This window comes from Typopeltis vanoorti, chromosome 5, assembly GCF_054136105.1.
Source record: "Typopeltis vanoorti isolate ZY-2024b chromosome 5, IOZ_Tvanoo_1.0, whole genome shotgun sequence".
Lineage (NCBI taxonomy): Eukaryota > Metazoa > Arthropoda > Arachnida > Uropygi > Thelyphonidae > Typopeltis > Typopeltis vanoorti.
The window spans coordinates 150374651-150402229 of record NC_143553.1 but is presented as its reverse complement, the minus strand read 5'-3'; the positions used below and the strand labels follow the sequence as shown (position 1 = coordinate 150402229).

At 34.4% G+C, this 27579-nt stretch overlaps 1 protein-coding gene across 1 annotated transcript in view; it reads left to right on the top strand.

Moving 5' to 3' along the window:
• The window catches only part of LOC150106939 (oxysterol-binding protein-related protein 2-like), a 138801-nt gene that overhangs the window by 15341 nt on the left and 95881 nt on the right, over positions 1 to 27579 (top strand). The window contains exon 3 of the mRNA XM_090393509.1: positions 345 to 479. Coding sequence (XP_090249635.1) covers positions 345 to 479 — 135 coding nt within the window. The remainder of the gene's footprint in view (positions 1 to 344; positions 480 to 27579) is intronic.

The following is a 27579-nucleotide window of genomic DNA, read 5'->3' as shown; positions in this document are numbered from 1 at the left end:
GATGTCATCTGATAAGGAAATAGATTAAGGTTTAAAGGTCAAACGTAAAACTCTTTTAAGCTATTGTCAATTAATTTCGCATAAAAACTTTCCAGTAAACACTCCGATGCTAACACAAAAGCAATTACCATAACCCATGCACTTGACGTGAATGAAAAGAAAGAGCGAATGTGTGATAAAAGAATTATGAATAATAGGAAAAAAAGAAAAAAAGAAAAAGAGTATAGCTAATAGAAATGCTGTGACAAATACTCCAGTAGTGATTATCATATGAATACCAGTCTTTTTAAAACAGATCGATTGAACTTCATTAACGGAGATTTATTATTTTGGTTTTTAAACAGGAACTTTCTAAAATCGCGATGCCAGTGGAATTCAACGAACCGCTTAGTTTTTTACAGCGAATATCGGAATATATGGAATACAGCTTCCTTCTACAGAAAGCCAATGAAAGCGATGACCCCGTAGAGAGGATTCAGGTGAGGCCTTAACAAATAAATTTATCCCAATGCTACTAACACTGGCTTGACAACACCAAATACAATATGTACATAAATAATTGAAAGGGTTTTTCATATCATCCTGTTATTCCTAGCTCTTACAATGATGAACTGTTAAATACATTAGAAAACCAATGGGCATATTTCCATAATCATTAAACTTTCGTTTATATATAAGCATTAGAAATCAATGGGAAGATTCCATATAAAGATTATAAACGAAAAGGAAGCTGAAGCAATGCAAAACGCTCACAAAGAGCGAGTAAAGCACCCATACTAAACCCCTTACCCACAAACAAGAACTCAGACAAAAGGATAAGGAGTCAAGGACTCCTTTTGTGTTGTTTCGGCTTTCTTTTGCGATGAAGGCTTACGGTTTTCTATGTTTGAAGTCGTTTGAGGGTTTGTAGTCAGTTGCTTTTCGTATTAGCAGATTTGAATGGTTATCTGTGCTGAAGAAGTTTTCTGCAGTGGGTCTTGATGTCTGGTAGTTTAGTTTCTCAGTGTAGCTGGAGATTTGTGATGAACCAGGGAGTTTAACGCCATCCTTAGGCATTTGTTCTTAATTGTTTGTAATCTTTGGATGTTTGTTTTAGTCGTGTTTTCCCCAGGCTAGTGAGGCGTAGGTTAGATGAGGTCGTATTACTGATTCGTAGAGGAAAATTTTGTTGTTTATATTTAGGAGGCTGTTCCTATGCAGGAGTAGGTATATCTGTGCTATGGTTTAGTTGGCTTTAGTATAGACACTATCCATGTGCGTCTTGAAGTTTAGGCTTTTATCAAGCTGAATTACTAGGTATTTGGCTGATTTGTGCCAAGGGATTGTTTTTCTAAACATTTGTATGGTTGTATTCGGTTCTGCTTCCCTTGGTGAATAGTACTGTGGAGCTTTTTATTGGGTTGATTGAGATTGAGAACAGTAAGTGAGTACACTTCAGGATGATGCTCTTGGCTTCTTGTGTGGGATTGTTTGTCAGAATTCTGATGGCATATTTCCGATGCAGTTTGTCAAATTTTACAGGTCGGGTTTAATGGAATTTTGGGGATAGGGTAATCGCTGTTTCGGGTCTTGGGGTAAGTTGGTCTTGGCATAGCTGCCTCTGAATAAAATTTTCTTTTCGTTGTTGAGATCGTTGCTTGTATGGTGGTTGTGTGTTCCTGTAAAGGTTTACTGATTGGGATTGAGTCTTTTGTTTGGTTCTCTGGGAATGTCGTACAGCCCCTGCAGTTTGCGGAGTGTGGGCCTCCCGTAGTTTGCACACTTTGCTGTTTGGGTGCGTGGTTTCTGGCATTCAATCGTTACATGCTTGCCACCACATTTAACGCATCGGTAATCTGCTTTGCAACAGCGTTGTGCGTGGCCAAACCTTTGGCAACGTTGATATTGAGTCGTTGTTGATTTGTGTTTCAATGATTCAGTCTTTATGACTAAATCGCAGATAGTTTGAAGATCGCGGATGTACTTCTGGTCCTTGCTGATTTCTACCAGAATTAGTACGTTTTTTTTTTTTTTTTTTTGCTCTTTGCACAGCTGACCTTGACTGGTCTGGGGGTCTGACCAGTTTTGGAGGTCTGATGTGATTTCTTCTGTTGATATTGTTTCGGTTGCTCCTCTGAGCACTACTTTGAGGTTCTTCTCAAAATCAAGGAATTTGGTTAGTTTCCTGTAATCGGTGGAGATTTTTGGTTAGATGAGTATTCCTTCTTCAGTGTTGGTGGCTTTCGTAATTGTGATTTTTAATGTTCGTAGTAAAGTGACAACGGATCTAGTGATTTTCGGCTCGTAGGATGACTGAGGGTATTCTTTCTTTTGAGTTTGTATCATTGTCAGTCTCCATTTCCATTGCTTTGGATGTGTCTCTGGTAATAGAGATTTTCCTCTTCTTTTTGTTTCTTTGGAATTCCTCCAGTGTGTCTGCTGTATCCGGTATAGGGCGGGCATTGGTTTGGAATTTTATCCAATCCTCAGGGTTTGATAACTGGTCTGAGCCCTGTTGTCTATTGTATAGTGCTATCATGTTCTCGTGGTTTGAGTCGTCTAGATTGTCTTGTGTGGCAATTGTGAGGGGATGGGGGGAATGTCTCATAGATTTATTCTATAGCCAATTGTTATTATATACTTTCCCTAGTCTTATAAATTCTTGATATACGTCATCGAATTTAGTTTCGTTTATTAGCTTTTTCATGTCTAACATTGTTATTTGTACAGATCAGAAAAATTTTCTTCCCTGTATTTGCCTCGATCGGAGGTACTTTTATTGTGTGTGTGTGTGTGTGTGTGTGTGTGTGTGTGTGTGTGTGTGTGTGTGTGTGTGTGTGTGTGTGTGTGTGTGTGTGTGTGTGTGTGTGTGTGTGTGTGTGTGTGTGTGTGTGTGTGTGTGTGTGTGTGTGTGTGTGTGTGTGTGTGTGTGTGTGTGTGTGTGTGTGTATTACTACTCTGTCCGCTTTCTTGTAGCGGTTTTCACCAATGTGATCTTTTATATAAAAGAATTATATCTAAAATCACAAATTGAATCTCTTTTATCCTTTTCTTAGCATTGTTTTTTTTTTTCCAAATACAATTCACAATTCAATATGCTAAGGATTCTCCTCACTAAATCTTCGCGGTATGGCTTTATAGAATCACAATTCACTCAATAATCCGAAAACTGCAAATCCAACGTAACTTTCAGACCTAAAGAGGACTGGGAGATGGACTGAGTCCTTTACTCTTTATCCCTTCATCTGAATAAAGAAAATCTGTGTGGATGGAGTGTTATTGAGCTAAAGGCTCTAGTCATAGCAGGAGGATAACAGCAATAGCCGAGCCTCAGTTAGGAATTCATTGGCTACACCATTGCCATTCATTACCCCTCCCAGGGTTTCATCCGAGATTGCATTCTTAAATTCTTAAAAGAACTAGGCGATGGACTGAGTCCTCGACTCTTTATGCCGTCATCTGAATGAAGAAAATCTGTGTGGATGGAGTGTTATTGAGCTAAAAGCTCTAGTCATGGATGGGTAACGGTAATAGCCGAGCCTCAGTTAAAACTTCATTGGCCACAGCATTGCCATCTGTTACCCTGGAAGTCCTGAAAAGGACTTTAAGTTTTGATTCTCCTCCCGTGATTACAATTGACAATTGACATTTATGTCTTTAGGGGTGAAGCAAAATGCTTTTCATATTCCCCGTTATCTGTTGTGGTTACAGTGAGGGTAAAACTTACGAGCAGTTTGCTCGCCCTGAATGGGCATTGAGATTAAGCATCATTATAGGAGGCTAATATAGGTTTTGGTCTTCTATATTTGAATATGTCCTTTGCCTCGTATGCTGCAGCTTGCTGAACCAAATCGTTGGGATGTGTGGACGTCTTTAGGAAAAACTTGGGTGCTAAGGATTGTAGAAAAGAGAAAATATAGGGAATATTTGTGTCTCTATGGAGTTGATTGTTTCTAACATACCACGGGGCATTCAGAATCATTCTCAAGCACTTGTTCTGCACTCGCTGTATTTTGATAATGTTTGCATTAGAGGTGTGGTTCCAGGCCGGAGAGGCATAGGTGAGTATAGAACGAATCGTCATCTGATATAAGTGCAATTTGATTCTATTAATGAGCTTGCTATTTCTATTAATGAGAGGATAGATCTGAGATATGGCTTTAGATGCCTTTGCGCACGTAGACTTGATGTGTTGGTTGAAAGATAGCTTTTTGTCGAGAATTACACCCAGGTAATTTGTTTCTGTCTGCCAGGGCATTTTAGTATTGAATAGTAACACATCTCCTGCAGGAGACATTGGCCTTTTTGAGAAAAGAACGGCTGAGCTTTTCAGGGGGTTGACTTTCAATCTCCACTTGGAGAACCAGCCCTTCAGCTTTAGAAGGTATTTTTGGAGCTTTCTGGTAACGAAGTGGGGTCTGAGAGATCTGGTTAGTATTGCCGTATCGTCCGCATACAGGGCCAAAATGGAAGTCATCGGATTGTGTGGGATGTCTGACATGTATACAGAAAAGAGCAATGGAGCCAGTAGAGATCCCTGCTGCACTCCAGCAACGATATGGCGCTGGAACAATGTAGAACCGTTGATTTTAACTCGCATTGATCTATTCTGAAGAAATGAATGGATTAGATGAACCATTTTTAGTGAGGTACCGGCTGAGATAAGTTTGTGCAGGAGTCCAAAATGCCAGATTTTTTCAAATGATTTGGATAGATCTAGGAAAAACAGCTCCTGTGCACTGGCGCCAGTTGTAACTGGTGGTGATGTATTCGACAATTCTGTGGATTTGCTGGGTAGTACTATGGTGTTGCCGAAAACCAAACTGTTCTTTAGGAGGGATGTTTAGGTCATTTTCTGAAGTTTGGAGTCGTGAGAGGATGACTTTCTCCGCAACCTTACCCAAATTGGAGATGAGACTGATTGGACGATAATTTTGCGGTAACTTTGGGTCTTTGCCTAGCCAGTGATGATTACATTTAACATTTAACATTTCTGGCTAGATGGGTGAAGCAAAATTGCTTTTCATATTCCCCTTTGTCTTTTAATGGTAGGACTTTAAATGGAATGTTTGTGAGCTTTATGCTCGCCCATTGAGGGCAGTGAAGTTAGTTGTGTTCAGCTGAACTTAAGATAGACTTTGGTCTTTTATATTTGTTGATTTCTTCTTCATTATATTCCGAGGCTTCCTTGATTAAAGGGTTTGGGTGGTTACTTGTCTTGGTAAAGAACTTCTCAGCTAGATTTTTGAGAAGGGAAGAGATATAAGGGATATTAACTTCTCTATGGATCTGGGTGTTTCTTATGTACCAGGGGGCATCCAGAATCATCCTCAGGCTCTTATTCTGTAATCTCTAAAGTTTTAGAATGTTTGAATTTGCGGTGTGGCTCCAAGCTGGGGATGCGTAAGTGATAACCGGTCTAATTGCCATCTTGTAGATTGTTAATTTTGTTTGCATATCCAGTTTACTTTTTCTGTTGATCATAGGGAAGAGCTGTGCTAAGACGTTGGATGTCTTAGAGGTAATGTAACTAATATGTTTGCTGAATAGGAGTTTACTATCAAGAATCACTCCAAGATATTTAACTTCAGTCTGCCATGGAATCTTTACTCCCAATAAATAAATATCCTCCATGGTGTGAATTTTCTTTCTAGTGAACAGTATGGCTGAGCTTTTCTGGGGGTTAACTTGGATCCTCCAGTCTGCCATCCATTTTTCTAAGGTGTGTATGCTATTTTGTAATCTTTTAGTTGCCAGTTTTGGGCTCAGTGATCTTGCCATCAGTGCAGTATCATCTGCATATAATGCAGTGAATGTTGTTCTTGGGTTCAGAGGGATGTCTGCTACATATATTGAAAACAGTAGAGGTGCCAGAAGAGATCCTTGAGGTACGCCTGCCGAGATCCTGCGTCTGGTCGAAACCGTTTCGCCTACCCTGACCTGCATGTATCTGTCTTTCAGGTAAGAATGTATTACCTTTATTAGCCTGACTGGAAAATTAAATTTAATCAGTTTGTAGAGAAGACCTTGATGCCATACTTTATCAAAAGCCTTCTCTGCGTCGATGAAGATGGCAACTGTATTGAGTTTCCAGATTACATAGACCAACTTATTTTTATTATATGAATATTATAATAATTTATAATAGGTGTTGCTAGTATATTTTTATTTATATAATAATTTACTTCAATTATTACTATATAAAGATCAAAATTTATGAATATATTTTATTTGTGTAAATATTACAATATTAGAATTTAATGAACATATTTTGATTTATATAAACATTACAATAGTGTATATTCGATGTTGTATCATAAGTGTGATTTGTATATAATTCCGTATCATTAAAGAGAAGAATGCATTACAGTACTTGTAAATAAAATTATAATTAACATGTTTCATATTCAAAGCTTCATTTCAATTAGTAGTTTCCATTGCAATAATAACTTTATCTTATTACGTACATTCAGTTAGAACAAGGCGAAATAATGCAGTCGATTTTTTTCATACACATGCGTTCAAAGAAGAAAAGATATTTCATTTATTTTAAATAAGGAAAAATCGTTATGATTATGTAACTTTGACAAAATAAATATTCTTGAAATGCAAGGTATACAGAATATATAGAAAATAGCGAGACTCATTAAAATAAATAGTACATTATATATATATATATTACAAATTATATTTCTTCAGATTAAATTAAAATTTTCCAAGTTATTATAAATATACCTTTCTGCCACTTACATAATAAAAAATCAAGTAGCCCACTATAAATCGCCTAAAAGACTTTTGTGTTACTGATTTTTATTTTTATGTTCGACTTTTAAAAGATTGGCGTATAAGAGTAGGACCGTGAGATGCGGTGATTAATACCCTGGGAGGGTAATGGATGGCAATGCTGTACCAGTGAAGTTTAACTGAGGCTCGGCTGTTGCTGTTACCCCCTGGGGCGCAGAGATTCGAGAGTTTGAGTTCGCTCTCTTAAGATTTTTGCCTTAAGGGAGCAATTTGAGTCTCCGGGGTAAGTGTTTTCCGGCACGGCCCGCTGAAGGGCTTTGTCGGTGAATGCTTTTCTTCGGAATTTGAGCAGTTCTGCTCGGTGGTGGGGTAGCCCGTCACTGAGTGGAACCAACGCTGAAATGGATTGTCTTTCGACCACCATGGAGTGGTCTAGAGATCTTCCGAATTTTTAGAGTTCGCTTTTACTTAAACATCGGCTTTTAAACATATCACCCAATTTGTCATTCCAGGTGTGACATTTGAATCAGGGTCATAGACATTTGAATCAGGGTCATAGACAATCCAAAACAAATACTGTTTTGTTATTTGTTGGAGAGAATAAAGGAAGATGAACGTAAAAGGAAGAAAACCATGCTAAACATCAAGCTCCAAGACACGATAAAGAATAAAGATATGAGAAATGAAACAAACAAAAAAAAAACTGTTGGATATGGAAGAAGAGATTTTAAAATTAAAATGGAAATGAGCATGACATGTTGCATGGGAGAAAGTGATTGATGGACAAAGGCAGTCATTCAATGGCATCCATATGAAGGAAGACGAAAGAGGAAAGATTGAAGAATGAGCTAGTGGAGGTGATAGTATTGCACTGGCAAGCTTTTAAAAGAGATAGTTATGATAATTACAAAAAAGAGCTTAGAAGAATAATAAGAAAAGTAGCAATAAACATATCATAGCCCGAGATATTAAAGTGCTTTTTAGTTTATTAGATAATGTTTTACTCCAAAATAAACTCAAATACACTTCAGGTCTTATTAGCTAAATTGGATAATTACAGTAATAACAAATTTGTCGTGACAATCAGTAATCAAAAGAAAAAGTAAGAAAAATAAAAGGCAGAAGTAAATGTAAATGTCAGTTGCATTCTCAATAGAGAATCTATAGAATAAAATATTTCAGCTATTTAAGCACAGTTTTTAGAGGAGATCACAAAATAACATGTAAATAAAAAACAGAATTAGCAAGTACCGTAGGAAGTCATTTGATTAAGTTTATCTGGAATATGAGAAAAAAATATTTGTAATAGGAGAGACGTTAATCGGAATAGCAGCGAAATGAACCAAAAACACTAAATTATCAACATTTAAAATAGTGTTTAACCTTAAGCTATAACTTATGGAAGGGGGAGCTTGATTAAAAGTAAAACAGTTGTCCAAAGACTAGAGACCACATCTAAGGAAAATTACGGGAGGGAACATAGATGGTGGATTGATGCAATTAATAGTGTCATAGAAAACCCAAATATAAGATATGACATCAGAAAAAGACTGAAAAATAACAGATCAATTTAGAAAAAAATTCTTGATAGGAAGCTGGCAATCGTGTAAGTTTAATAATATGGTACTACCAGAGTATCATGTGCCCTCCTTTAGATTAATATCAGGAATTGCTGATGATAATGACAGTGATGTTAAAAACGTATACTGGGTGTCCATTTTCGTGTTAACTGTCATGATGTTTAAGTAGCTACAAACAGACTTGATAGTTTTCAATTGGGTGGCCGACTATAGGAACTTTTCCAAGACCTATTTTCCTGAGTTGGTTGATCTCTGACGAAGGTAAGTAGGATTTTTGTTTTCTCTCTCTGAATAAACATGAATTTTTAACCTGAAAACTTTGTGAAACAGTTCTGAAAACCCATACTATTCACATAATATGATTAACGAACATCAGGACGGCGAGATGATGCAGTTTCCATCATTTCGCGTGTCATTCTTGTTCATACTTGTTACGTGAAGGTCATACTAATCTATTCTACCCGGGGAAAGCGAATATAGACTTTTGGTTCCAAAAGCTATGACTAGAAAGTGCTGTCTACTCTCGTTGGGAATTGAAAAAAAAAAAAAGAGTAGATAATTTATTTTATTTCATTTGTGCATTGCTTTATTGCTGTTGTTGTCGCCAGTCTTCCATAAAAGACTTTAGACTATATAGGACGACAATAGCCTATAGTCAAGATTACTCTGTTTTCTGTTTTATATCCATACAGTACCTCTAACTACTACTAAATATGTTCGAAGCCGTTTTTGTTATTTGCCGTTGGGCTTATCATGATAATAGAAAATAAATTTTATCATATGGTAAGTGATACTATACAGTATTCTTGGGTTTGTTTTGAATAGGTTTTAAATTATATCATAATAACCCACAATGTTTTATTTCCCTAGTTTTAAAATGGAATTCTTTCAGTATAAGTTTTCCAAACTCTTTAACATTGATCGATGACATTCCATTAGCATTTTTATGGCATATCTCATAAAAATAAGAACTCAAACTATGTCTTTGGCATTGTTTATCTGAAAATAACTATTGTTGAATTTAAATGAAGTTGATTATAATATCCACAGGAAAATTACATGATGTTATCAAAAAAAGACAGAGGAATGATTAGATAGTTGATTAAAAAGTTTGTAGTCAAGTTTTTCCTTTTTTTTTCTTCCTTACACCTCTTCCTTATTAACATAGGAATCTATCAACTTTGCAATCTTTAAACCTTGTTTACTGTGTACTGAGCGTAATATTTTTTTTTCTATTTAAAATATTTAAATCATTCCTAGAATATTCTGCTTGTTTAGAATAAATGCATTCAGCTTCGTTTACTCTTCACAAGATAAATTTTATTCGATAACCAGGAAATAAGATAAAAGTGAAATTAGGATTCAGTTCTGAAAAATATGCGATTAATAATTTCTATTATGACCAAAAACGCAAGAAAAAGTAACTGAATTGGATTCTGTTCTTAATCAAGATGATGATGTTTCCATTTTAATTTTAATGTTCGAGTTAGGTTAGTTTACAGCAGCTGATTCGTTAACATTACTCTTCGCAATGTACATATATTTTCCACTGAATTAGAAATTTTAATTTAATACTGTTGGACCTCATTTAGCCTGAATTACAGCACATGTGCGCTTTGGCATAGATTCCACAAGGTGTTGGATTTACAACATAGGGATTCACCAGTAAAGGACTTCGCCCATAACGGTAGAGGACTTTGCTCGAGGATCTATTCTTCTAACATATCCTATGCATTCTCAATTGGGTTCAGATCCGGGCTTTTTAGTGGTCAGAGAAGATGGTGGAAGTTGTTGTCATTATCACTGAACTACAGCTGAACAATTCTTGAGCGATTAGTATCATTGTCATTTATGAAATCAACTGTCACCTGCAGGATAAAAAGTCAACATTGCAAGGGGGACTTGATCGGCAACAATTTTCAGATATTCCTTGGAGGACACCCGACCTTCCAGCAATATCAGAGGACCCTTTCCGTACTAACAGATCATGTCCCACATCATTGTACCACCTCCAGAACCTTCAGTTGTGTTTACAAGGCAAGTGGGGCTCATCGCTTCCATGGGGCTCTTGCCGAATTCTGTCCACGGTCAGTACCGAACAAGATGTAGTGACTTGTCGGACCACATGACTTTTTCCAGTCGTTCAGTATCCAGTTATAGTGTTTCTGACAATACTATAGACGAACTTTATCAAACAAAATGCAGAAATCAGTGATTTCCATAGAGGCGTGCGATTGCCAATCCATTCCATGCGCGTGATTCGCTGAGATATGGATCGGGAACAGCCTTCATAAAATGCTGTGGTCAATTGCTGTACACAAAAAGTTCTGTTTGTCCATACAAGCCTTTTCAGGCAACAGCGATCTCTTTCCTGACAGACTGTCTTGCAGTTACACCTCAAGCAATGCGGATCATTTTCCCACTGATTAAACTCCTGAGATATCCCTCCTTTTGAGAAGTCAGTCAGCTCTGCTGTTTTCAAAATCGAGGCTCCCGCCAGACGGGCACCCCCCACAATAAACCCTTCACTGAACACTCTGAAAGATCCTTTTGTTTTTCCAATTGTGATGAACATTATTGACGATTATGGACCAGCAGCATTCTTAAGTAGTTGCCTAGAACACGTGGTGATGCACGTGACCAAGTATTTTGCATATACGCTGCGTAAATGACGGTTACGTACATCTACATAAAGGTTTCTAATTCGGTGGGGGTTAAAGTTAAGATTAAGATACATTTTCAAGGTGGAATATGTGAAGCGAATCCGAAAGTTTTTTTTTCCCTTGGGAATTTCTTTTGCTCCCTCTGTTCGACTTTTTCTGATTATTTGATATATATGCAGTTTAAGAGAATGAAAATAAGAAAAAGATAAATAAAATTATGAATTTCTTCGATGAAGCAAAAAAACGAGATAATAAATCAAAATAACGTTGCCCATATGACAATATTCTCTGCCAACAGATACAACAATTCTTTTAAAAAACATTTAATTTTCTTGACCATAAAAGCTCTGGAATGACTTCTAATGGGACTATATTGATCAAGTACATATAATAAACAACTATGTTATACCAACTAGTTTCACCAACTAAGGCTGTCGGCATCTTCAGGGTACATAACTGATGTAAGGCACTAAAAAAGTAAAAAACTGTTACAAACTATAATCAACCGATTCCAATTATATTAGACAAAGAACAGAGCGCGTACAATACATGCATAGAGCGTGCATGATCTCACTTGTTGTTATTTTGAAAGTAAAATCTTATCTCAAGTAGACCCTAAACCCACAGTATGGTGGAGATACGTGGACGATATCTTTATTGTTTGGAACCACACAAAAAAAGACCTGTTAGACTTTCTAAACAAGATCAACTCTTTACACCACACAATCAAATTCACTCTAGAACTTGAAAAAGATAACTAATTACCATTTCTGGACACTTTAATTAAGAAGCTAACGAATGGTGGTATCAACCTCTCGGTTTACCGCAAACCTACCAATACAGGACGTTATTTACATTTCACTTCCTCCCACCAAGTTTCTCAGAAACTTAGCATTGTACACGTGCTGAAGAACCGTGCCTCTCTCCTTACAACAGATCAACAAGATCTCCAGGAAGAACTGTTCCTGATATCTAACAACCTTGCCATGAATGGATTTCCTCGAAGACTCGTCCACAAGATACTTTTCTCTGACCCCCCACAAAGACAACAAGATGACATATGTTATATTTCTACCATCGTCATTCCATACTTAGGGACAGTTTCGAATAAGATTGCAAGACTCCTTAGACCACATAAAATAAGAGTGGCCTTTAAACCTACAGAAACGATTAGGCAATTCTTAAGAACTCCAAAATATAGCCATCCTTTCTTCAAATATGCTGGAGTTTACAACATACCCTGATCATGCGGCTTGAATTACATCGGCCAGATTTCAAGGAGCCTTGAAATTAGGCAAAACGAACACATAGGTGACGTCAATAATAACAGAGAAGAAAAATCGGGGTTAGCTTTTCATTTCTCAAGAACGAACCATATCACAGAGTGGGATAGAAGCCCAATTCCTCATATAGAGGAGGACTTCCGCTCCCGAATTTTTAAAGAAGCCACAGCAGTTGCCCGCTGTATAGAAAACCTTAACAGGAACCAAGGACTAATCTTGCCAGTGATCTGGAAAACCCTTATTAGATCTCTTAACTCACCAGAACTGAATTACAGTGCCAACTATAGAACGTTCCTAAATAACAACAAGTGAGATCATGCACGCTCTATGCATTTATTGTACGCGCTCTGTTTTTTTTTTTTGTCTAATATAATTGGAATCGATTGATTATAGTTTGTAACAGTTTTTTACTTTTTAGTGCCTTACATCAGTTATGTACCCCGAAGATGCCAACAGCCTTAGTTGATGAAATTAGTTGGTATAACTTCATCAGTATAGTCCCATCAGAAATCATTCCCCAACAATTCTTTTATTTCAAAATTATTTTAGAAACTCTTTAAAAATCGAGCTAACATTACATTTAATAAATTTCAAAATAAGAGTTTTAAAAGTTTCACGCGAGCAATGAAAACGTATTTGATTTTAAGATAATTTTTCATTTTAAGAATATAATATTCAGATAACACAGTAAGCCAAAAAATAAAGAGAGACATCTAAAAAAGAGTTACATCACACAACAATAATAAAAAAAATTACGAGCAAGAGACATTGTTCATTACAATGTCTCTTGCCCAACAACATTATCATTAAGTTTAATTCTGTATACCAATGTGTATCTCCTTTAGACCCGTGTTCGCAAACATCGGAGTCTCGACACCAAAAATATGAAAACGTTATCTCCTCCCCATCTGTCACGTATATGAGTACTTCGATGACTTATCTCAGCATAATTAAATAAATTTTATCTTTCTATCGCAAGGAGAATATCTGCTCATATGTTTCCGTATGGACCTAAGTAATTATTATTGTATGGATCAAAATTACATCATGTTATCATTTATAAATGCACTTATAATGACACTTTTGGGGAAAAAATTAGAAATATAATATAGTTAGTACATTTTGATACGGTTAATATAATTTTCATAATAGAAATGGAAACAAAACTGTACCTTTGAACAATCTAAAGTGTAATTTAATTTATTTAATGCTAAATATGAGAAATATACTGTTGCTGCTACTAGTATTGTCAAAAATATGAAAACAATCTCTATATAGTTAGATTTGTAAGCATACTTTATATAGAATGTTTTAAATTACCTCTTCTTAATGACTAGAACACTTCTTTCTCTTTCCTTTCATTATTTTCCCGCAACTTCAAAGAGGAATCAACTTGTCATAAGCTCAAGTAGAGCCGCAAGCAGACCTTACCGCAAACAACTACACACGCATATTCTCAGGAAACTAGTCGTAGCTTAAAAGGAATAATTTATAGCAGGAGAGGTAGAACAGGGTTGAAGCCTTATAATTTATAGGTTACGAGGGCCGGCGCTACCATTTAGGGAAACTAGGCAACCGCGTATGGCTCAAGCCGTGAAGGGGCACAAAACTTCAAGCTGTGCTTTATTCATACTTGACTAAAATATCAAAATTAAATAGTGATATATGATTTAGGTATCGATTGTTTTTCCTTATCCCTCACACATCACACCATTTTACTATTTAACTCTTGGTTCTTTTTTGTTCCTTAACTAAATGATTTGAACTTATCGCTAATTAAAATTCAGTTAAGATAAATAATTTAAAACGTTAACCTTTTAAAATATTAAATTTCGGTATTAATTAAAAAATAAAATAAAAAAGCTATTAATTTAACCTGAAAGATAATGTTATTTTGTTTAATGTCAATTAGACACATTTTAGTTTATGAAATAAGGGGCGCACTTGTAAACTTTGTGTAGGGCGCAAAATAACCTGGCACCGATAGTGGTTATAACAGAATATGTTATCATCCTTCGTCGATCCATTTTGGCTTAAATCTCGATTAAATCCATAATTTATTAGAAGAATACTTAAACCACTAGTACTAGATCAACGTGTTTATTTGATGCTTATATTTTCTTTACATTTTTAGATGTTAGTAAAAAAGTTAGAAATTTTTATTAGGTAAACTATAGCACGATGATGCAGCAGCAACTCCCATTCTCTTCACTTTGAGTATGCTTAATATTCTCTGAATAAAAGATCCACCTTTTTTTCCCAATAGATTTGTAGTCATTGTCTTTTGGCATCATTTGAAATTAAAACATACTCTAATACTAGATGAATTTAATTTTAAGAATATAAAATTAAAACTAATATTTTAATAACCACAACTATTAGCATTAAAGAGTAGGTTTAATTTTGCATCCATTCTACTGCTTATCCCGTAGTATTGTTTTAAATCACGAAGTATTATTTAAGAAAAATTAATAGCGAATGAATTGCCTGGTGAAGTATTATCAACAGATACTCTATCATAGTTCATCACCACGGAATTCTTTGAATCATAATCTCAATGATTATAAATCTAGAGAATAATCCGCTCTATAAGACCAACTAATCACTTATAATCATTAACATTTCTTTACCGCACGTTCCTTTATACAAGCCAATATATCTTATTTTATGTGTAGTCATAATCCCTGTCTTCCTTCTTCCTACAGCGTTGATTTCATTACGCTTATAGCCTCAAGTGTAGAAATTAAATTGGAAGCACAATCTATCATTAAAGAACATCGGTAAAAATTCGCTCATTATGAGTAAGCTGCATCTCCACATAGAATTGGTGCCAATGAATCAGTAGATTATTCGAAAAATAAATTATCGCCAAGTGGTTGCGCTGGAATGCCCGCTGGAAGGCGCTGCGTCGTCTATTTTATCAGATCGCTTGGTAATTACTCGCCATTTAAATGCAAACAGACCAGACCACTTAAATTTTTTTTACTATACATTTCATTCCGTAATGACGATATTTATTACTCGTTTTTGTTTTCTATTATTTTAAGTGCTATTTCAACACATAACAAACAATATTCATTTGCCCTTTTTATTTTCTGTTATTAATTTTGGATACTCTGAAGCTGATGTTAAAAATTGATAAAGTTATGAACATTAGAGAAGAATTTTCCCTCTGTGGTTTATTTTATTTAATGCTTCTATAAATCTTTAGAATTTCAGTTTATTAATTTAATTTGCAAACAATTGGTAAATTGTTTTTTACTATCGCTTGGACCTAACTTTTTGTCCTGTTGTCTGCAAGGTTTTTTTTAAAAACTTTTTTATTTAATATTCCTGAATCATTAACATTAAGAAGCATAGTGCTAAGAAGTGCTATGCTTCTTAGATATTAAAGTTTGCCTTGGTAAGTTTTTTACAGTACTTATAAAAAGAGTGGATAAATATTTTAAGCACATTCCGCTAGGGATACGTGATTTGCAAGGTAAATTTGTCTGTGCGTGAGAACTCAAAATCTTTATTTTTTTCTTTTCATTTTTATATAAATAAAATTAACGATTCAAATCAAGCCGTACAATTTACTCATAAAATCAAATTAACTTTAAGATTTTGTATACAAAATATGTTCATATTGGAAAATAATGACTTAAATGAATGAAGTAAATCTAGTTTATTTTTAGATTCTTCAGCTTGCTTTAACTTATTTTTTGATTCTTAAATTTATTCTATTTTTTTTTTAATATTATTAATTTTATTATCAATAATACAACATGAGTATATGTTTTGTATGTGTAGTCATTACACCTAAGTGACGGGAATAAGTATACATTTTATGTTTTAAATCTGAATTATATATTTATTATATAATTCTGAATATTAAATAAGTTTTATATATATATATATTTATTATTTAATTAAGGATTATATTATAGTCCTTAATTAAATTATAGTCCTTAATTAAATGTATGAATTTTCAATACAAAGTGGAAATTGACAAAAGTCATAAATCTCCAAGTCCGCAACATTTCAGAACTATACATCAGAGTTTAGGGCATCTAAATCATTGAGCATTCAATAGACACGCGATTTGTGTGTGGAAAGATGACAAGCATTGTTGTTTTAAATAAATAACTCTTGTATTAAATGCACTTATATTAAATAAATAGACCAGATAAAATAGGTTATTTTTGAAAAATATCATGTACCTACATTTTTAAAAGATACGAAATGGCTGTATAGATTCGCTTTAGGGTTCAATATGATTCAGGGGCGATAGATGTCCAACCTTCCTTAGTGTATGTGCGCAAGAAAGAACATTTATGTAATTTCATTAATTTATGACTATTTGATGATTTAGACGCATTCTCCTCGATAAAAGAATTCAGTTATCAACAAGGTCTCGATGCTAATATGCAACACCAATATGTAAGTATTGGCATGAAGCTGTAATTTGCATATTATTGGATATCAAAATTAAGTCCAGCTATCCATCCTAATAAACCGGAGATTACGTGAGCAAAAGAGATTCTTGAATCTCTTTCAATTACTTTTGTATTACGCTCGGTAACGGCAATATCCTTTGGTAAGACCTGGGATCAAATTTCGTCAAGAATATGAAGAACCTTTATAAGAGCTTTGGAAATGGAGTTGCGTAAAGTACTGTCATACGTTTGTTTCTGGCTGATAATTGTGTGTATTCTTCTGTCTTGTTTGCCTGCTTTGAGAGTTTTCACTCTCAAAGCAGGCAAACAAGACAGAAGAATACACACAATTATCAGACATAATACACTGGTTTCGTAATTTCGACTTTAGAGATTATCTCTAAACAAAGAAACTTTAAATAGCAGCCAATAATAGTGGTAGAAGTTGCTGTAATATTTTAAAAATAATGTTGATTTTGAAAAGCTAATCAACATTATTTTTAAAACACGACAACTAATCTCACTCATGAAAGATTGTAGAAAGATCTTATATATTATATATTATAATATTGCTAATATAAGATTGCTAATATATCTTATATATTAGCAATCTTGTAGAAAGATTGCTAATATATAAGACGGATTAGTATCGGGAATAGGAATTATAAGTGGAAATGAAGGTTATTCCCATTTTGCCTTTATAACTTTACCAAAATTTTCACTGTGTCTTACATAGTGAAACTTCTAAACATTTATTGATTAATTTTAGCTATCCGTTTTCACTTTATCTGGAGAGATTTGCCTCAGATATTCAGTTCTTTAATTATGTAATGGTTTTCATTGTGAAAATTTCATTAGACATAAAAAAGGTGCGACGGTTTTTATCGCAGATGTAGATGATTTCCAGTTTTCAGAAGAGCAGCAATTTAATACACATTCTATTTGAAAAATGGCTATTATCAACTAATTGACTGGAATATACTCTGGCTACTCAGAACAGCTAACTATGGCACTTAACGTTGGCCTCTATCCCTCGATAATGAACAGATACTCAATACTTTCCCTTTCTTCCATAGGAGCTATTAAAAAAAAAAAAAAAAAAAAAAAAAAACTTTTAATGACAAACTGATGCCAAGACGCAGTAGATGTCTTATCCAGAGATTATTTATATGCCTACGCGCATTATTTTCTTTGGAGAAACAAGTTGTAGAAAGTAATTAGGTATATTTTATCTGATTACTAAAATATTAAAATTATTTGAAAATACTTTAAAAAGCGACTTTGGTATTCAACTGATAAATGACATGATACCTTTAATCATTTTGCCTGTTTAAAACCTGATTGCGTTAGTTTTTTCTCTTTAGCCTCTTTTCATTCACTGTTAGATATACGCCGTCCCCTTAACTTTCCATTTCTGTCTGTCCATCTTTAGCCAATGCCCACTATCTTATGTCAATCATTTGTATATCATCCCTCCATCCTATTCTTTGGCAACCTTTCCACTCAGTGCTAAATTTTGTCCACGTTTTGTCTGGCAGTCTACTAATATGTTCAGCTCATCTCCACTTGCTTCTCAATATCTTCTACTCCAGTCATCTGTCTAATTCTAGCATTTCTAATCCTATTCGTTTTTGTTATGCGAAGCATTATTTTCTTCAAAGCTGTTTGGGCTACACGCAACCTGACTTCCTGTTTTTTTTTTTTTTTTTTTTTTTTTTTTGGTTGTTGCCTCTGTCTCACTTCCATGGGTAAACACTGGAATAATGCATATATTAAAAAACTTTCTTTTTAGGCATATATGTAAATCCAATAACAGACAATCTTTATCGGACAAAATGCATTGTTTCGTTATGTGATTCTTCTACTTATTTCTTTATGTTGTTTTTCCTTAAAACTAACTGACCAAAATAAATATAGTGATCCACAAATTCAATACACTTATCTGTTAATTTTCGTTCGGTTTGATCTGAATTTATCGTCAGTTTGGTGCTAAAGTTGGTTTGCTTTAGCTATATTTAGCAAGCCGCTAAGTAAGAGTCGTTTGACCATCTATAAGCAAATTATCCTGGGAATGTGATTGAACAGATGTTATTCAGATTGGAAATTTTTAATGATGCTATTCAGTTTTATTTTCAATAGGAACATTTTATTGGCAAAATCTCGCAAAATATTGCAATACCGATAATAATTATTTCCTACCGGATGGATGTAAATTTCGTTTATTAAAATATGTGGAATCATTTTAATTTTGGTTTCTGTTGGATTATTTGTAGGAGCAAACATCAAACAAAACTTATATTTCACGTTTAATAATAATAATAACAATAATAATAATAAACTTATACCTTTTGGCACACTCTTCGGATTGTTACAAAAATATGACTGTTCCATAGAATTATTTAAAATAAAGTAACTTTATCACAGATCGTGATAATATTGGATTTCACAACCATAACCCTATGCTTATTTCTTTTGTCTGTAAATTGCGTGTGTTCTACTGTCCGGTTTGCGTAGTTGCGGACGAAAAACCCGAGATTTTCATCTTCAACTGAAAAGCACTGATAAGAATTCTTTGCGTCCTAGACAAAATTCGAACTCAGGCCTTTCCAACTAAAGGGCTTCGTGTATAGTTCCGTAGCTCAATCGGTATAGAGTCTATACCGACTGAGCTACACACACACACACACACACACACACACACACACACACACACACACACACACACACACACACACACACACACACACACACACACACACACACACACACACACACACACACACACACACACACACACACACACACACACACACATTTTTGTCATTGCTTTATTCACATGTCCCTTATACTTATCTGATGGATTCTTTCACTAACTTATATGGCTTAATCATATCTCCATCTATACACCTATTCAACATTCCACAGTTTCAAGATGGTCCTAATAATGCGTTTTCTGGACTATCGCTAATGTTTTCTTAATACCTGAAAATCTACGTGACAAGATCTGTACATGGAAAGAGAGCGATGAGGTCTGATCTGATAAGCACCTTATACAATAGTACCAGGGGTTCCCAACCTTTTTGTTTCTTAGAGCACATTTTAAAATACCGGTAGGGCGACGGCAACTATCCTATCTATTTTTTCAAGCAAATTTTTTGAATTCTTTTGTTAAATGACTTCATACAAAGTTTACATTATAATCAAATGTTTTATTACTTGAAAGTTTACATTATATAAAAGTTTAAATAAATATATATGTAAGTTAGTGTGATCTTTGGCATTGCATTTCATTGGACAGTGCTTCATAATCAGGAGAATATGATGATATTCCAGTTCTTAAACAATCATCAAAATGCTCATCAGTGAGTCGTGATCTATATTTTGATTTTATGATATTCATGGTTGAAAACAATGATTCGCAAAGGTATGTGGAACCAAAAAACGATTTTATCTTGTACGCTGCTCTTTTTAAGAATGGAAACTTTTTTCTAACAACTAGATTCCAGACGTTTTCATCTGTTATATGGGATTTTAGCGTAATGTCATTCTGAAGATCCAAAATTTCTAGCTCCAGTTCTTCAGCATTTACTTGAACAAGCTTTGCAATGCATGCAGCTGTTTCCATTATATTTACTTGGCAAGTAAACGGATTGATAAAAAAGGAGATCATTGGCTCGATGATAGTAAATTCCTGAAATCTCTTTTCAGGCTGTTCTTTAAGCACTTGAAGATGTTTAACGTCTTCAAGTGCTTTAAAGTGCCGATTGTTTATTTGAGGGATTTTCTAACAAACGTGGGATTATGTCAGCAATAAAAGATTTACAATTGTCAAAAAGTACTGTCACAAGAAGAATACATGTAATTTCAATGGACATACAAACTCAGTTAAAACGTGACTTGGAAATATGTAACTGGTTCTCTTTACAATTTGACGAGTCAACGGATGTATCAGACACAGCACAGTTAACAGTTATGGTGAGAATGGTATTTAGTAACTTCGCTGCAAAAGAACATCTACTGAAAATATTACCCATGAAAGGACGAACAACGGGTGAATATATCACAACAAACAAACACAATTATCTTTAAAATTAACGAAACAATATGTTTCCTCCCAGTCAGTGGTAAAATTATAGGTTCGTTGTCTTTTACTTGATTCACTCATTTTAGGATTAAAAATCAAAATATTTCATTTAAATACAAGAACCGTTAAAATTATGCGCATATAACTAGCAACAGATAATGAACAACTTCGAATGCGCGTCTACTTTACATTGTATGCGTTTAATACTCGTATTGGGTCATTAACGCATGCGTCCTATAGCATGCCATGAATTGTTGCGTGATGTGCACGTGATTATTTCAAACTATACGGCACACGGTTGAACAGCGGCGGGCACACACAAATTGGGCGCCATGTTGCCCGCGGGCATAGGGTCGGGAACGCCTGCAATAGTACTATCACTTTACGTTATTGCAGCAATTACCTGGGTACTCTTTACATTTGCAATGTGTATTCCTGCACTTTAATTCATCAGCTGCTAACACCCCCTTAAGATCACTTGCTTGCTCTGATTCCGGAAATTACAATACATTTCTTTCCATCTCCTCTGTGTAAAAGTCTATAATTTTATACAAAGCCCAAATTGAACTGATATCCACATCTATCTACTAAAAGCGCCAACTTATCCAAAGAAAGTTGGAGCAAAAGCAATTCAGAATATTATCTTTCTTCCCCAAACTTAGAATCATCAATAAACATTGCACATCTTCGCTTAAACCTTGAACTATATCATCTATATAAAAGTTAAACAACAGCTTCCCCAAAAACAAAAGCCAGTTATGTACTTCTTGTCACTATTTATTGAGGGCACACTCAGTCGGTATTAGCGACCGCAGGTTGGAAGGACTTGAGTTCGACCCCGTCTAGGACGCGAACAACCTTTATGGAGATTTATTTTTCTTTTCATCTGAAGATGAGTTAGCCTATCTCATATGGTAGTAGAAGAGTTTTTCTTCCCGGAAATGCATGTTCTTCATCCCACAAAACAACCATCCAACCAGAAGAACATGCGCAATTTACAGACCACACTACACTTGTCATATCTTGGTTTTGTGTTCTTGTATACTGTTTTGGCCGTACTTCCAAACAACTGATTTACTGATCAATTTTATTATTATTATTATTATTTATTTATTTATTTTTAAGGATAGGCGTCACTGGCAGTGGCTTCTGTCAGCCAATTACATGCCGACTACTAAGCTGATCATCCACCCCATCCTACTCAATTTCAACTGTAGTTGTTCATTTGGTATTCTAGCAAACGGTTTTGCAAAATCTGGAAATATCACTGCATCAGCATCAACTATAATAAGTAATCAATTATAAGAGCCATTTGACGTGATTTTATTACTGTCTGTTGCACGTTTCATTGCAGTAATTAATATTCTTAAAGCGGTCTTTTTCAAGAGTGAAACCAAAACAATTCTCGCTAATACACACATTATGATTCATTGTTATTGGGAAATCAATATGGAATGATTTTTTTTTATCTTCCTTCGCTTTACTGGATCGTTTGTTATTGATAAAACGATTTACAATGATAATAATAATTCCTGGTTTGCCTTGACGAAATTAATTTCATTTCAAATCGCTTTGCTAAATTACTTTATAAAATAGTTTTGTGAAACGATTTTTAATAATTCATGACTGTTTTTTTTTATCTTGAGAGAATTTATTATTATAATATTCTGATAAATGCTTTTAGCGAAACGAACTTAACATGGTCTGTAATAATTAAACAAATCTTTCCTTTATACATTATATATGGAGGAGAGAGAACCCAGGAGAAGACAAATGACTAATGGTGTGCTAAAGGCTCTGTAATAATTGGATCAATGCTGTTTAACTTGCACATATATGACATAGGAAATAACCTGAAGGGAAATATTCAGTTGTTTACTGATGATGCAAAATTGGATAGGTTAATAGTTAATCAAGGTGATGTAGAGAACTTGCAGGATGATTTGAATAGGCTGACAGTATGGGCAAAACTTAATAGATGCCAATTTAATGTGGAAAAGTGTAAAGTTGTGCATTTTGAGATACAATGGTTATATGCTGCGCACTACATTGAGGGAACTGTACTCCATGAAATTTTTAAAGCCAGGGATTTGGGATTAGTAGTATTTAGACGGTTGAAGTTCAGAGGGCATAATGCTGAAGAAGCCAGAATAGCTCAGATGATTACTTGGTTTTAGAGTAACGAGCAGAAATGATGGAGCTATCATTTCTCTTTATAAAACCTTAATAGGACCACATCTGGATTATTGTACTCATGTCTGGTCAACAGGGTTTCTTGGGGATGAGAAAGTGGTGAAGAGGATCCAGAGGCGAGTGACCAAGAAGGTGAGTGGTCTGTGGAATTCTCCCTATGAGGATAGATTGAGGGTTTGCGGATTGCAAAAGTTTGTCAATAGGCGAAAAAGGATGGATATGATAGAAACATTTAAGTTACTTAAAAGATTTTATAGATATTGTGTTAATAGTTTGGGTCTCCCACGATGAGTCTTAGTACTCCATGAAGGTACCTGTGCTATTAATAATAATAATAATAATAATAATAATAATAATAATAATAATAATAATAATAATAATAATAATAATATCAGAATACCCCAGGCCTCTGTACGTTCTCCAAGGCTTTTTCTCCTATTCTTAAATAATCATCTGTCACTAACGCAGAATCCTAACAATAATTTTGACAACGACAGTGCGCTTCATTGCTTATTTTATTTCCCTACCCACAGCATGGATCTGCTACAGGTTTTGCAACCAAATCGTATGTGGGATTGATATAAAACATGAAAAACGGTTAATATTGGCTGCAGGCCATCATTTGTGTATGTCAGTCGTGAGGATAATATTATCTGATTCTCACGACAACGATGGTCCCTTTGCATTAAAGTGCCAAGAAAAAAAAATTATATTAATCCTGAACAATTCCTAGTTGCATATATCTTAACAGATATATAAAAATGACCCACATGATATCAACATGATAATGCACTTTGTCATACTGTAAAGGTTATGAAAAAATGGCTTGAGAAAATGTACTCTGAAACGCCTGTCTAGCCCTTTGCATCAATAGCGTTAGGACACCCAAAGAAACATTGTTTTAAGCAGTAGTCCACAAATTGAGAGATTTTTTTTTCTATGGCTTCTTTGGCCGGTTTCCAGTTAGTCGATCACTCACACGGACATGCGGATTGTTTCTCCCTGAAACGTATTTTTCATTCAATAAATTTATGAAAACAGACCATACGTTTCAAACTATTTCAGTCAATAATACATAGCGCTAGCGTGAGGGACCATAAGATAGCGGCAGCTGTCTGCCTTACTCTTCTCCCTGGGTGCCAGTTAAAGTCACTAATCACAGTTTTTCTGTCATTAGCTAAGGTTGGATTCCAGCGGCCTAGTAGTCTTCGAAAGTTAGTTACGGCTAAATGGTCCTGCTTAATCCATTTGAGGAATGAACGGCGTTAGCATTTTTAAAAATCGGCTCTGAAGAGAGTTAGAATGTGAATTAAAAATAAATCCAACTTTGCTAAAGGAAATGATGATCATTTTGGTGTCTAATTGACTGGCTTGACTGCTTCTTTATCAGTATTTAGTTTGAAGTAAACCCACGAGAATGAAATGTGTAGCAACTGCCAAAGTTGAGCCATGATGTAGTGATGTTTGAGAAATATTCAAGTGTCGGAATAATTTTTACAACAGAGTGTAATTGTGGATTACAATGGTTATGTATATTTTTTTATTCCATTGTATTTCTCATCGAAGAAACAGAGTCAAGATTCGCTTCTCCATCCTCTAATCGAAAACGATAGAAAATTTTAGAGAATATATGTCAAAAATACAAGACATAAAACTTAAATCTTCAGATATTATAGTGAGCGCCATCACAAATATTCCTTATACAGACCTTCGGATTTTTATCCCAATAATTTCCACCTGATGTTTTAGACTTATTGAAACTTATGATTATTTTTGGATATTTCACCTGGAAAGATAAACTTTACAAACAGGCTGTAGGAGCTGTGATGGGCTCACCTCTATCAACAAATTTGGCTAATTTGTATTTGGAACACCTTAAAGTATCTTAACTTTTGCCCTAAACGTTTTCTTTGTCTTGTTTATGCAGATGACGTTTCAGCTCTTTGGAGAGGCACTCAACCGAAGTTCCTTCCTTTCTACATAAAACGAATAATTTACATACATCCCTGAATTGTTTCCCTTATGTGTAAATCCGACCATAAGTAACGTATTTTATAGTTATTTTGTATTCATATTTCTATCAATACTCATCAAATCACCCTCAATAGCCTAGCTAGGTTTTTGGCGCACTTGGCAAATTCTTAGCCAAGCGCATTTTTTTTTGATTAATTAACTTATTTATTTCAGTGTGACAGTTTTGATAGGTGGTAAAATATTCTGTCAGCACACCCTTCTGACACATTCGCGCTTGGAAACTGCTCTGATGTAGCAGCGTTCCTACACCTCTGCTCATACTGATAATGTTTTGTGATGCACAAAACAAAATCTTTATATTTAATTAATGCTAATTATTTCACTGTACATACTTATTTTTGTATAAATAAGGAATTTATATAAATTTCCTTTATTATTCATTCATTTTTCAAATACAGGGTAATCGAAATTAAAGTATAACTGTCTAAGGCATTGTGAAGCGCAATCAAATGATAAAAATGCTACGAACCTTTGCAGGAATACATTATATGTAGGCTGACTATACGTACCGTTTTGAACGGGACAGTATACCGTTTTTTTTTTCATATTTCCCGGCCGTCCCGTCGTTTTAATAAAAATGACAATTTTGTGCCGTTTTTTATAAAAACTATAAATATACTTTAATATTGGTCAGTCATAAATTATTATTCGTAACTATAACTGTATATAAATATCATGGATACCAGTCATTTGTGTAACCATGGAGTCGCATTGTTCGATACTAAATATCGATATCTGCAGTGATTTGTTTAGAGAAAATAAAAAAATACATGTTGGCAACACTTGCCAACGGTGGCTTTGTTATTCAATACTAGCTAGTGGTTTAAATTTCATACTTTTTTAAAGTTTTAAGTCTTATTTTTTAAAGCTTTAAAAAATAAAGCTTTAAGTCTATCTTTGATGCTAAAAAGGTGAAATTGCGTTTTTAATGACGATCTCCAGAGAGAATTCAAATTTATTAAACTGGACAAGCTGTGTAGTGATGGAACAAAAGTGGTATGCCAACATTGTAATGTCCATTTTTCCGTTGCTCATGGAGGTAGAAGCGACATCAACTAACATCTACGTAGCCAGAAACATAAGGATGCCGAAAAGACTCTGGTTTCAGTTAAAAACATCAGCTCGTTTATGGTGAGACGTGATGGTGATAATGAAAACGATAAAATTGCAGCAAGTGAAGCTCACGTTGCTTATCATCCTGTGCGTGGCGCACAGCATGATAGGTATTAGGCAGAAGTTTTCCTGCAAACGACTGCTTGTTAACATTGATAAATAAAATTTATGAACCAAAATTTTCTTCAGCAAGTACCAAATCAGAAGCAATAATTACCGACGTTTTATCACCATTCACCTCCAGCTTTGATTTTTTTTAAGTTGCAGTAATAAGCATAATAATTCCAGCTTTAGTTAAAACGTAGAGGCAATAAATAGTAACGATAACTTGCTATACTCGGTAACATCACTTTTTTACTCGACATTTTACCCTAAAATGACTAGAATCTTGATGCACAAAAAAATGAACTCAAAAAACAATTTAATTTATTAATAATAATAAACTTGAAATTCAAATGCTCTATTTATGTGATATAGAAACTGCTCTTACCCAACTAATTAATACAAATAGCAACAGCAGCACACAAAAAAACCTCTGTTGTCTCTGGAACTTGTTTCAAAATGATCGCAAAATCTTTCTTTAACTCAAAAACTTATCTACTCTGTTTACAATTTCCACTTATTAAACTTCTCGTATACTTGCAAAGAGATTAGCTAACTCTCTAAGATACTTTTACAAACAGTATATCAACTTCTAAAATGCCAATAGTCAGAGCCGGCGCTAGAATCTTTGTCGCCCGCATGCAATGTCTATCTAAGCACCCCCTGTAACGATCCGGGCGTGTGTGGTTCTTTTACAATAATAAAAATTTATTATTTGAAATTTCTTAAATAAATTTTGACAGAACAGCCACACGTGGGTTCGCTAAATGTAACGAACCGCGGTTGTTGACTAGGCAGGATAATCGTTAAAAACTAATATTCAAAAAATTCTCAAAAGTTAAAGCAAATTCTGATAAAGCCACTTCACTTTAATCGTTGAATATAATGTTACAGGGATTATAGCCTTCTCACCGATCCGAATCTCTAACAAAATAAAAATGAATTTTAATTAAAATTAAAATTTATTTGAACTAAGGGTTTAAAAAATTCTTGCATTTTACAAGTTACTAAATTCTTAGTAACTCGTAAAATTTTTTTAACAATTTTTATAAGCGGAACTATCTTTTAGAAAAATAAAAAAAACTCAAGACAGATGAGAAAATAAGAAAAGAATTCAGAAATAATTAGAACATTTAGTATAAGTATTCAAAAAATAACATATTTACAGAATAACAGAAAATAAATTAAATTACATAAATATACTTGAATTTTTTTTAATTAAAATTTTAGGGTTTTTGATTTCATATTCACAAAAGTAGAAATAATGGTCTTAACGTCTAATTTCGCACATTTATCATTTTCAATAGCTATTAACAACAAACCAACAAGCCTTTTTTGTGACATACTTGTTCTTAAGTAGGTTTTAATCAATTTCAACTTGGAAAA